This window comes from Saccopteryx bilineata, chromosome 1, assembly GCF_036850765.1.
Source record: "Saccopteryx bilineata isolate mSacBil1 chromosome 1, mSacBil1_pri_phased_curated, whole genome shotgun sequence".
NCBI lineage: Eukaryota > Metazoa > Chordata > Mammalia > Chiroptera > Emballonuridae > Saccopteryx > Saccopteryx bilineata.
Genome location: NC_089490.1, coordinates 11317268 through 11330276, shown reverse-complemented (window position 1 = coordinate 11330276; position 13009 = coordinate 11317268). Strand labels below are relative to the sequence as shown.

At 50.5% G+C, this 13009-nt stretch overlaps 1 protein-coding gene across 2 annotated transcripts in view; it reads right to left on the bottom strand.

Annotated features, from left to right (window-relative positions):
- Window positions 1-272: 272 nt before the first annotated feature.
- LOC136333084 (patr class I histocompatibility antigen, A-2 alpha chain-like) overlaps window positions 273-13009 on the bottom strand; it is a 26257-nt gene continuing 13520 nt past the window's right edge. Inside the window, exons 1-7 of one of the 2 annotated variants that reach the window (XM_066272170.1) lie at window positions 3512-3624; window positions 3037-3321; window positions 2535-2810; window positions 1647-1922; window positions 1389-1502; window positions 737-784; window positions 273-583 (exon numbers count right to left, since the gene is read on the bottom strand). In XM_066272170.1, coding sequence (XP_066128267.1) covers window positions 579-583; window positions 737-784; window positions 1389-1502; window positions 1647-1922; window positions 2535-2810; window positions 3037-3321; window positions 3512-3575 — 1068 coding nt within the window. In that variant the 5' untranslated portion in view covers window positions 3576-3624 and the 3' untranslated portion in view covers window positions 273-578. Of the gene's footprint in view, window positions 584-736; window positions 785-1388; window positions 1503-1646; window positions 1923-2534; window positions 2811-3036; window positions 3322-3511; window positions 3625-13009 lie in introns of those variants that run through there. The other variant, XM_066272085.1, reaches the window with a different exon arrangement.

Genomic DNA, 13009 nt, shown 5'->3' with positions numbered 1-13009 from the left:
ACGTTGTGTCTTATGTGTTTCTCTCAAGTCCTGCAGTGACTTCCTCTCCTGCACCCCCATTGCCGAGCTGGTCTCAGCAATGAGCACCGACTGGGCACAGGCCTGACCACACTCGGTCCTCACAGCCTCTCCTGTCCCTGCAACAGACTCAGCACAGCAGACACACGGGTTCTGGAAAGTTCTCAGTGCTTCTATTTATATCCTCTCAAACTTCACGGTCTTCTCCTCTAATTAACCCATCAACCCTCCATGGCAAGAACTGAAAAAATTAATTACCAACCAGAGTCTTATTTCAACAAGGGAGTAAGAAGCTGCAGCTCAGTGCTCCACGAAGTACAGACAGGGATGGGGAGGGCCCAGCCCCCTCTGCTGGACAGGGAAGTGTGGGGAGGGAACGTGGGGGACAGGGGTGGACCAGCCTCCCACCTCCTCACACTATGCTGATAGGAATGCAGACATGTTCAGATGCCCTTTGCAGAGAGAGAAGTGGGAGGTTCCTGAAGTCACGAACACGGCTGTCGTGTGTGTGTGTGTGTGTGTGTGTGTGAAGCACCTTCTGTCAGTGACAGGCAGCTATTTCATGCTGTAGATAAAAATAATCATGAACAAATTCAGGATAGTCACAGTAGCTGGTAACATTCTCAATAGCCCACCTCTTGCTCAAAATGTCCCAGAGAAACCCCATTATTCAAACCTGTCCCCTCTGCCCCAACCCCTCCCCATTTCAGGGTCTCACCTTTAGAAGCCCTGAGAGACACATCAGAGCCCTGAGCGCTGTCACTGCCTGGGGTAGAACACAACAGGATGTGGTCAAAGCCCCCAGAACAAGAGACTAAAGGTGAAACTGCAGGGGGTGGGGTCCCCCATGGGCTCTCCTCTGCACTGTCACGGGGTCCCAGCGGTCACCCACTCCCTACTGACTGGCAGCCTGAACGTAGCTCCCTCCTTTCCCACCTACAGGAAGAAAACATCCTGTGAGAGACCAGGGAGGAGGCAGAGCCATGAGATCCTAAAGGAACCCCTAGTCCTGGGCCCCAGAGAAGTTTCCAGAACTGTGAGTACAGACCCAGGGCAGGATCAGGAAACCCAAGAAAAGTACATGTGTGGGGAATGGACCAACCATCCTCCAGGAGGTCTGTCCTCAGCAGGACTCTCCCCTCTGACCTGTTAGTGTTGGGGACCAGGTCCCCATCACCTGACTCATCACGTTGATAACTTTGTCCCTCATGTTCACACATGCCTCACTAAAGAGTCAGTGTTAGCAAACAGCTGCAGACTGGGCAAGCACATTTGTGGGGACAGTACTTCCCATTAATGAAGCAAACACACTTCTTCCTGGGCTTGAAACCCCCTGTGGGACAAGAAACTCAGACCGCACCCTTCCCTACCTGAGCGCCTCCTCCTCCACATCACAGCCCCCACCACAGCTCCAGTGACCACAACTCCAAGGAGGACCAGGACAGCAACGGTGACCACAGTGGGGATGGTGGCTTGAGGAGGCTCTGAGAAGGGAAGGGAAGGGAAGGGAAGGGAAGGGAAGAAAAGGTCAGGGTCCTGACCCCCAGCCCACAGCCCTGACCCTGCTGAAGTCCTCCAGAAGCCCCTGCTCCCTGAGAAGAGGCTCTGTGCCCACGTCCCCTCCTCACCCCATCTCAGGGTCAGGGGCTCGGGCAGCCCCTCGTGCTGCACATGGCACGTGTAGCTCTGCTCCTCTCCAGGGGGCACCCCCACGGCCGCCCACTTCTGGAAGGTCCCATCCCCTGCAGGCCTGGTCTCCACAAGCTCCATGTCCTGGGTCAGGTCCTGTCCGTCACGCTGCCAGGTCAGGGTGATCTCCGCAGGGTAGAAGCCCAGGGCCCAGCACCTCAGGGTGACCTCATGGTCAGAGATGGGGTGGTGGGTAATGTGTGCTTTTGGGGGGTCTGAGGAGAAGGGTGAGAAATGCAGAAACTTTGCATCTGTCATGAGCCACTCCAGCAGCACTCATGTGACCATCCTGAGTGGACAGGACAGCTGGGGTGGGGGAGGGAGTACAAAACCCAGACACCAGCCTGGACAGAGGCACCTGGGATGATCTCCTCATTGGAAAGTTCTAGAGTCAGAGTGCACAGCCCAGGGTGGAAGGCAGGTCTCTGAGGGGAGAAAAGGGGTTTCTGGTCCCGACCTGGGTGGAGGCCAAATGACTCATTAAAGCCAAGTCGGACCTCAGACACACTGGGTGGGGACAGAGAACAAGGCCTGAGGGAGAAAGTCCCCATGGGTCCCAGGGCCACTGCCAGGGTCAAGGGGAACCGCTGATGGGTGATTTCAGGGTTGGTCTCCCCTCCATCCCATAGAGACTGCACCTAATTGTCCCGGAGAGAAGGGGGGAGTCGTTCTCTGGTCCCAGATCTGAAAACCTAGCGGACTCAATGTCCTGACCCAAAGGAGGGTGTTCTGACCCCGGTCCATTTCCTGTCTCCGTGTAGGAACCGCAGCCCGAGGGGAGAGAAGGGAGCCGCCTCCCCACCCCGGCCCCGCCCGACCCTTGGTACCTGCGCGCTGCAGCGTCTCCTTCCCCTTTTCCAAGTAAGTTTGGAGACAGTGCAAGCACTCCTCCTCCAGGTAGCTCCTCCAGTAGTCCGCCTCACCGGACTCCTCCCACTCCCGTCGGGTGATCTGAGCCGCAGCATCCGCCGCGGTCCAGGAGCGCAGGTCCTCGTTCAGGGCGATGTAGTCGGTACCGTCGTAGGCGTACTGAGTGTACCCGCGGAGGAGGCGCCCGTCCGGCCCCATCGCACAGCCGGTCAACCTCTGGAGGGTGTGAGACCCTGACCCCGCCCCGCGGTCAGCCCCGCCCACTCGGCCCCGCCCCCGCCCCGACCGCGGGGATTAAACCCAAACCGAAAAACGAAACCGGGTCAGAGAACCAGGGGCTCCTCCGGGGTGAGATTCGGTGTCCCGCGGTCTCGGGTGGAGCTCGGACCCGGACACTCGGGCGATCCCGGCCCGTCCGTGGGGATGGGGTCGTGACCGGGACCCGCCTGCGTGGCTCACCGTCCTCGCTCTGGTTGTAGTTGCCGCGCAGGGTGTTCAGGAACTTTCGGCAATATTGTGCGTTGTCCTTGTAGGTCCGCGTGTTCCGGTCCCAATAGTGCGGGTCCTCCTGCTCCAGCCACGGCTGCTCCATCCACTGCGCCCGCGGCTCCTCCCTCGGGCTCGGGGCGTCGCTGTCGAACCGCACAAACTGCGTGTCGTCCACGTAGCCGACGGAGAAGTAATGAGGTTCCCCGCGGCCGGGCCGGGACACGGCGGTGTCGAAATATCTCATGGAGTGGGGACCTGGGGACGGAGAGGGGTTGAGACCCGTGATCCCTCCTCCCGGGCACGGGTCCCGAGAGACTGAAAAGTGGCCTGAGCAGAGCAGGACTCAGGACGGGAGGTGGACACGCGCCCTCCCCGGGGTCCTGCGCCCCCGCCGGGTCCCCTCACTCCTCCCCGCAGAGGCCGTTCCCTCCCAACCCGCACTCACCCGCCCAGGTCCGGGTCAGGACCAGGGCCCCCGAGAGCAGCAGGAAGAAGGTTGGGGACCCCATGGCGCGCGTACTCAAGGACCGGGGACAATCTGAGTGGGGCAGGTCTACAGAGAAATTATAAACAGGACGACAGTGATGCTGATTAGTTTGTCTAGAAACTGGACACCCAATGGGGGTGACATCTGGGGACTCATCATGAGTATCCAGGAAAAAGGACCTGACACAGGGTGTGTGAGAGAGTAGTGACCACTGGCGGATGGGAACTTCCCAACACTCACTTTCCCCGCCAGACTCCACCCTGGGGCTGAGACCCTGAGAGCCAGGCCTGGGGACCCAGGACTGTGCCCTGACCCCTCCTCCAGTGCAGAGAGCTCTTTGTCATCCTGTCTCCCTGAGTCCTAGTGCAGGTGCTGTGAGGACACCAGGGAGAGACCCCCAGGCTGGGCCCTGCTTTTTTCTCCTCTTCTCTTCCCAGAATCCCTCCCGCTGAAATGGACTCCCTGCCTTGCTGTGGAATGAAAATTAAGCTTTAAGCATTTGTGTGAGGAAGTCTGTGTGTGTCTGGTTGTGTATCTGAGTGTGTGAGTGTGTATGTGTGTGTGAGCATGTCATTGTGTGTGAACATATGTCTGTGTACATGTGTGAGCATGTTCATGTGTGTGAGAGCATGTCTATGTGTTTGAGTGTGTCTCTGTGTGTCAGCACGTCTGTGTGTGTGTTTGTGTGTATGAGTGTGTCTGTATGTGTCTGTGTTTTGACCATGTCAGTGTGTGTTAGCATATCAGTGCGTGAGGATGTCTATATGTGTGTGTGTGAATGTGCCAGGGTCGTGTACACTCAGTGTGTTGGTGTGCAGCTGTGAGTGTGGCAGTATGCATGTGTCAGTGTGTGTGAGTGGGTTCATGTGGTGTGAGTGTGTCAGTGTGGTGCACACTTGGTGTGTCGGTGTGCAGCCATGAGTGTGGCAGTCTGAGTGCACTCACTCACTCATTCACTGAACACAACAACAACAGGACATTTCAGGGCAGGGAAAATGCAGCTGTGGACATCACATCCCTGTCCCTGTCCTCACAGAGCTGACGGTCTCAGGAAGGGACAGACAGTAACAAATAGACACAGTATAAAGTGTGCTAGTGACCTGGGTGTGAACAAAAGTCCAGCAGCGAGGGGAGAGGGAGGCTGAGGTCCCCAGACAGGGCAGGGCAGGGCAGAGAGGACCCCCAGGAGGACCTTGGGGGACGGTCAGGGAGGTAGGTGCTACCTGGTGACAGGTCTTCAGCCCAGGGACAGAGCGCAGGCTCCGAGGTGTGAGCACCCTGGGCGCCTGTGCGGGAGGAACACCGAGGACCGGGGTCCGGGCCCCTCACACGGCCACCGCTGTGTCCCCTGGGCCCGGACTGGAAAGGGTCTTGCAAATGTAACGCATTTTGAAAAGGTCACTGCAGACTTTCCAGGAGTTGAAATGGAACATGTCCCTCCCTGCACAGCCAAGGGCGCCCAGGGGTCCTGCCAGGGACAAGTGCATGACCGTTTTCAGTGTGTCCTTTCTGAGAAAATCTCACACAAGTGCTGTTACTGTTGCACATCGAGAAGGAGCTCTGTAAACATAGAGAAGAAGAAACGCTTCTTTCCAGTTTTTTTCTGCAGCATGGGGAGAGGGCATGTGCCGTCATCATCACGGGGCTGGAGAGCAGGGTCGCAGTGGGCAAATGGGCACCTCGGAGATGGCGCAGGGCCCCTGAGTGCTGCTCCCCCTCAGTCCCTACCCGTCCCTGACCCTGACACCTGCAGAGCACAGGACGCCCGGACGCCTCTTCACCGCCAGGGAGGCCCAGCCTCAGGTCAGCCACCGCTGACCCACTGTGGCTCAGACCCTCCCAGCCCTCGGTCAGCATCCGGGGGCTGGGCACCCCCGTGTGGTCACAGTGGTGAGGACGAAAGACCAGCTCCCCTTTCTGTTGCTCAGTGGGGGCTCCCCGGGGTCTCCCTCAGCTCCCTGCACAGAACAGGGCCTTGAACGTGGAGGGGACCCCATCCTGTGTCAGGACAACAGATACATGAAAAGATGCTCATCTTCACTAGCTTGAGAGAAGTGCAAATCAAATCTACAATGAGATACCACCTCACACCTGTTAGATTCATTGTTGTCAACAACACAGGTAACAAATGTTGGAGAGGCTGTGGAGAAGGAACCCTCACTCCCTGCTGTGGGAATGTAGACTGGTACAGCCACTATGGAAGAAAAGATGGTGGTTCCCCAGGAAATGAAGAATTGAACTACAATATGACCCAGCAACCCCTCTACTGGGTATCCACCCAGAAAAACTCATAAAACTGGTATGTGAAGACACACACACCACCATGTTCATCACAGCATTATTCACAGTGGCCAAGACATAGAACAACCAAAGTGTCCTTGAGAGAGGACTGGATAAAGAAGATGTGGTCCATATATACACTGGAACACCACTCAGCCATGAGAAATGATGACACATTGCCATTTAGGACAACATGGCTGGACCCTGAGCCTCTTACACTGAGTGAAATAAGGAAGTCAGAAAAAGCTCAGAACTGGGTGATTTCACACACAGGTGTGATATAAAACGGAGCCTCATGGAGATAGAGAAAAGTGAAGTGGTTTCCAGGGGAAGAAGGTGGTGGGAAGTGGGTGGAGGGAGGAGACTAAAGAGGAACAAATACTCAGTAATGGAAAATGATCTGACTCTGGGTGATGGGTACACAACATAATCAGCAGTTCAAACACCATAGAAAATTTTACCTGAAACCTATGTTCTCTTATTGATCAATGTGACCCTGTTAAATTTGATTTTCTAAGTAAAAACTTTAAAAAAGATTCTTTGTGTTTCACCTTTGTCATTTTAATTGTGACATGTCTTGGTGTCAGCTTCCTTGGGCTCCTCCTGTTTGGGAATCTCTGTCATTCTCGGACGTCTGTGTCTGTTTCCTTCCCCAAGTTAGGGAAGTTTTCAGTCATTATTTCCTAATACAGGTTTTCAATACCTTGCTTTCTCTCTTCTTCCGCTTCCCCTATGATGCAGATGTTGTTACACTCCATGTTGTCCCAGAGGTCCCTTAAACTCTCCTCATTCATTGGAGATATATGTGTGTGTGTATGTGTGTGTGTGTGTGTGTGTGTGCGCGCGCGCGCGCTCTGAGTGAGTGCCTTCCGGAACCTTGTCTCCCAAATTGCTGATTCAGTTTTCTGCTTCATCTGATCTGCTGTTGATTCCATCTACCGTGTTCTTCACTTTGACTGGATTCTCTAAGTGGTTCCTGTGTCCCTTCTCTCCTTCTCCTCTCTGGTTGAAGTCCTCACTGAGCTCCGTGAGCCCCTCACACCAGTGCTGTGGACTCGCCTCTAGTGGACGCTGGTCTCCATTCTGTTCAGTTCTGTTTCTGCACTTTGGTTTTGCTCCTTCATTTGGCTCCTGTTTCTCTGTCTCCTCATCTCAGCTGCCTCTCTGCCTTTGCTTTTATGTATTAGATGAATCTGCTCTGACTCCCAGTCTTGGCAGGGTGGCCTGATGTAGGAGGTGTCCTGTGGGGCCCAGAGGTGCAGTCGCCTGGTCCCCTGAGCTGGGTGTTCCATGAATGACCCTTGTAGGGGTTCCGGTGCCCTCTTCTTGAGCTTTGATTGGTGTTGGCACATGAGTGGGTGGGGTTGACCCTCAGGCTGACTGGCTGTGAGTACTGGCCACAGCCACAGCATAAGAGCTGTTCTTTGGGGGCTGACCTTATAAAGTGAGACTCAGCACAGCAGCCTGGTGTCTGCTGAAATGGCACTTTGCTTGTTCTGCTTGTGGAGCTAATAGGGTGGTGCTGTGTTGTGTCTGAAGCCGGCCACTGACTGTGTTGGTTCAGGGGCCTCTTAGGAGGGGCTGCAGTGCAGGCCAAGGCCCAATACTACCTGGTAGGAGCTACAGTGATCCGTGGTTGGTAGCTCCCTGTGCTGGGCCTGAAGTCGTGTGGGAGAGGCTGCGCTGGGAACCATGGGTAGATGCCCCAGGTACTAAGTTTGGGATAGGTACAGTTGTCGCCTCTCACCTACCTGTAAGGCTCAGTCCCTGAAAGAGCCTCAGGTGGCACAGCAGTTGGATGAGGTGGGGTCTCAGGCTGTGTCGAGTGGCGTTCACCAGGCTAATGCAGAGTCATGTTTGGCTGGGGGGTGGGTGACTCAACACAGGAAAGTGGCAGCTGTCCCTCCAGCCCTCATTCTAGAGCCACACAACTCAGTCTCTCCCTGCATGTCTCTGGCACCCCCTGAGCCACCGTCCCTCCTCTGGAGCCTAGGGTGAGTGCCCAAGGGAGTCTGTGCTGGCCCTTTAAGAGGGACGCCTGGGGCTGCAACCCCCTCTGTCTCACCCAGTCAGATGGAATCCCTGATTTTCACAGCCAGGTGTTGAGGGGGCTCCTCTTCCTAGTGCTGATGCTCCAGGCTGGGCAGCCTCGTGTGGGACTGGGACCCCTCACTATTCTGGGGGAACATCTGCAGCTGAGATCTCTCTCCTGATTCTCAACCGCCACATCTGGGTACGGGGCCAGCCCATTTCCTGTCTCCACCCTGCGACCTGTCTCAACATGGCTCCTTCTTTATGCCCTCAGTTATAGGACTCCTGCTCAGGCGGACTTCACATGGTTCTCCAGGTTGATTGTTCTGTAATTCAGCTGTGATTTTAATGTGGTCATGGGAGGCCAGCACACTGTCTACTTACTCTGCCATCTTGGCCAGAACCCCAACATAGTACTTTTAAATAAGGTGGTCAGAGTGGGTCTCACTGAGGTGACAATTGAGCAGACTTGAGAAACTGACCATGCAGAAATTTGATGGAAGACATTCCTGGATCGCCCTCTGCACGTACCCAGGACTCTGCACGGGCAGGTGATAAAACCACAGTGGGCACAGAGGTGGGCACACACGGGCAGACTTCTGCAGGATCCCTGGGCCCATGGTCTCTCCTTCCTGCCCTGGGTGTTAGAAGTCCTGGAGCTGGGGGCAGGGGACCCAGCTGTGTGGAGGAAGACCAGGAGAGGAGGGAGGAAGTAAAGATGGGGAAGTGGATGTGGGAAGTCCACATTGTCTCTGCTGTCACTCTCCTGAGTCCAGGGTTCCCCAGGTTGTGGTGACTGAAGTGGACGGTGTGGGCAGTCACACTGTGGGAGGCTGAGCATTGGTATCGCTACCTTCCAACAGCAGGCTGACCTGGCTGCGGGCAGGGAGCTGCTGACTGTGGACTCAGGACTGAGGGGGACGGAACCTGGGGGCAGAGACACAGCAGTGATGGACAGATCTTGGTCTCTAGATGCCATTCCACAGTAAAAGGAACCACGGCTCCTTAGAGAAATGGATGATTTTAGGGCTAAGACAGAAGAAAATACAAGATGAGCCTGGAACATCCTATAATACCAGGGAGGGGTGTACCCCACATGTGCAGCATGTCAAGGGATGCCGGGGCCAACCTGAAAGAGCTGCTGTGAGCACAGCGGGGACAGTGTGAGCACACGTGACACGGGTGAGAGAGTGTAGCCCACATACAAAGCAGGGACCCATGAGTGCATGCTCCTGTGAGTGACTGCGACTTCAGTGAGGGGGGAGGGGCAAGTCTTCCTTAGATTTCCAAGTTCCACATGAAGAGAATCCCCTTCCAGCAGGTGGAGCTTAATTCCTCCCCTTGAATGTGGGCTGAACTTGGTGACCTGCTTCCAAAATATAGATGATGGAAAGTGAATAATGACTAACTGTAACTCACAACAACTGACCATTGAACAACACGGATTTGAGCTGTGCCGGTCCACTTACACACGGGGTTATTTTAATAAATACATACAGTGCTGTAAATGTATTTTCTCTTTCTTATGATTTTATTACCCACATTTCCTTTACTCGAGCTATTTTATTATAAGATTATAGTATATAATGCTATATTACATATAAACTATGTTATATGTAAGGCATCTGGTCTACCTGTAGTTAAGTTTTCGGCAAGTCAAAAGTCATACACAGATTTTCTACCGAACTGAGTGAATGGTGACCCTACCACCCATGTTGTTCAAAGATCAACTGTATTTACATAAAGAAAGTCCATAGAAATCACTGTAATGATGTGGAAAAGTGATGTTAATATCACGCATCCCCTGACAAGATGTGATGAGGAGACACTTGTCCTTATGGAATTCCTCCCCAAACCCACATCCCAACCTAATCATGACAAACATCAAACAAACCTACAGTGAGAGACATTCTGCTAATTATCTGCTCGGGATCCTTCAAATCTTTCAAGGTCATGAAAACGGGGAAAGTAATTCAGCAGATCAGAGGAGACTAAGGGGTCACAACAACTTAATGCATTAAGGTTCTCAGATTTGATACCTGAACAGAGAAAGAACGTTACTGGGAAAATGATGACATTCAAATAAGGTTTGTAGCTCAGCTGACAGTAGTGTCCGAAGTTAAATCACTCAGTTTCTTAGTCTCAGCACGACTCTGTTACATGTTAACATTAAGGGAAGCTGAGTGACGGGCACACGGGAGCTCTGTTTTCTACCTTTACAACTGCTGTGTAAATTGAACATTACTCAAAAATAATTTGCAAAAGTGAAATGAAATGGACAAGCCCAATAGAACTATATTTATATAAGAAATTGAATCACTTTTTGACCAGGAGGTGGCTCTGTGAACAGAGAACCAAGGTTCAAAACCCTGATGTCGCCAATTGAGCATAGGATGATAGACATGACATATTGTCACTGGCTTGAAGTCCAAGGTCACTGCGTCGAGCAAAGGTCACTCTCTCTGCTGTATCCCTCTGGTCACGGCACATATGAGAAATGAGTCATTGAAAACTAATGTGCTGCAACAAAGAATTGATCCTCTCGTCTCTCTCCCTTCCTGTCTGTCTGTCCCTATGTGTCCCTCTCTCTGACTCTCTGTCTCTGTAAAAAAAAAAAAAAGAAAAAGAAAAAAAGAAAGAAAAGAAAGAAGGAAAGAAATTGAACCACTAATGAGTAATATTCCGAAACAGAAAGCCCAAGCCCCAGTGGGGTCACTGGTGAATTCCACCAAACGTCGGGGAGAAATTACACCAATTCTCCACAGTCTCCTTCAGAAGATGGGAGGGGAGTACCTCCCACTTCATTCTGTAAGGTCAGCATTGTCCTAATACCAACACCAGACACACATTACAGGGAAACCACAGACTGATATCTGTCATCAACACAGGCACAAACATCCTCAACAAAATATCAGCAAATCAAGCCCACAGTGTATACGGAGAACTGTCCATCAGAACCACGTGGGATCTATCCCAGGTGTGCAAGGTTGGTTCAACGTTTGAACAAGAATTAATGCAGCAATTTAGAATCCTTTTCATCATAAACTAATTACTAAAATTTTTCAGTATATCAAAAACAATATTTTTTGCCAATTTAACCAAAAAAATGTATAATATTGATTCATTCACACTGGATGAATTGCTATTGTTGTGTTGGCTGTTGTCATTTTTTAACTTGACAATTTAGGGGAAAAGAGGTCAGTGCCTCTGACAAAATAGTCAGCAATTGCATCTTTTAAAAATTCTTATGTCACAGCGATTGAAAATAGCTGCTCTATACTTTATGCCAAACAAACAGTTAGACCAAAATGTCTCCTCTCTTCACCTTCACAATAACACTGGGGAACAATTTTTTTTTCATTTTCTGTTGCATAAGGTTTTAGAACTGTTTCGATATATCTATGCATTGCTGATTCCAAATCTGAAATCTGTTTTTCGGTGCATGCTCTAGTTTTTATGCAATTTTAATTTCTTTTTGTTACAGTTAATGGCATGCATTGGTTTTTAAATTGGAGTTAAAGGGCAATGACTCTTTGATTGAACATAACCACAAGGCAATTAATGTTTTACAAACATCACTTTTACAATTTTTTATTTTTTATAATTATAGTTGTTTTTAAATGTAAAAAATTTTATCTGATAAAAACACCCTCTTATTTTGTTTTAAGATTGGATTATGGCTTCTTTGAGTAGGCATAAATGTAAGAATAGTCCTGACACCTTCTGTTATATATGTGGCTGTTACACACTTTAACATCAAAGGCGCAATATTTCATCATTTGTGACACATGCATATATTGCCTATTTTCAAGTTCCCCTTGCCGATCAAGACAAGAATTGGGATCTTCATATTGTGTGTCATAATTATAAGGAAATGCTTCGTGACTGGACAAAAGGAAAACTCAAAGGAATGCCTTTTGGTATTCCCAAGGTTTGGCGTGAACCTAAGGACCACAGCAGTGACTGATATTTCTGTCTGATCCATACAAAGGACATTGGCAAGATAAAATGGCATATGGTCGCATATCCTAATATTCCTTCAGCAATACGACCTATCCCACACGCTGAGACACCCCCTGTTCCAGTTTTCAATGGTTTTATTTCTTCTAAGGATGAAGAAAGTGAATATGGTGATCAAGTGTATTTTGATAAGATGCATGAGGAAATGGTTGTAGAATCTGAAGGGTCTTCTTCTGATGCCAAGCGGTCATTAACCCCTCAGCAGTTTAGCCAACCCGAATTGAATGACTTAGTAAGAGATTTGGGCCTATCAAAGAAAGCAGCTGAGTTATTAGCCTCTAGGCTTCAAGAAGAGAATGTACTTCACTGGTCAGCTAAAGTATCCCATTTCAGGAAGCGTGAACAAATTTTTGTGGACTTTTTTTCCGAAGACAAACACTTTCTTTACTGTCATGACATCAGTAGTCTTCTCAGCCAGCTAGGTGTAACCACTTACAGTCCAGCAGAATGGCGGCTATTTCTTGACAGCTCTAAATGGAGTCTGAAATGTGCTCTCCTACACAACAGTAATGTTTATGTGGCCGTTCCAATTGGTTATTCAACTCATCTGTGAGAAGATTATAATGACATAAAAATTGTCCTCGAGTTTCTGAAATATTAGGAGCATTACTGGATCATTTGTGTGGATCTTTAAATGGTAAATTTCCTGCTAGGACAACAGAGAGGTTTCACAAAGTATCCTTGCTTTCTGTGTTTGTGGGAAAGTTGAGCTCGAGAGAAACACTGGACACAGACGAAGTGGCTGAAACATGAAGCTCTGGAAGTAGGGACGCAAAATATTGTGAATGAACCTGTAGTTAATCGAGACAGGATCATTTTTCCCCCACTTCACATCAAACTTGGCTTAATAAGGCAGTTTGTTCAGGCTTTGAATAGAGAAAGTGAATGCTTTCAACATATTATTTCTGCTTTTCCTGCCTTATCTTTTGAGAAGATAAAAGCAGGTGTATTCAATGGACCTCAAATTCGAACCCTTATACGTGATGAAGAATTTTCCAGGAAGATGAATATGAAGGAGAAAGCATCATGGCAGTCTTTTGTGGAAGTTGCAAAGAACTTCCTTGGCAACAAAAAGGCAGAAAACTACGAACTTCTGGTTCAAAGGATGCTGTTGGCTTTCCATGA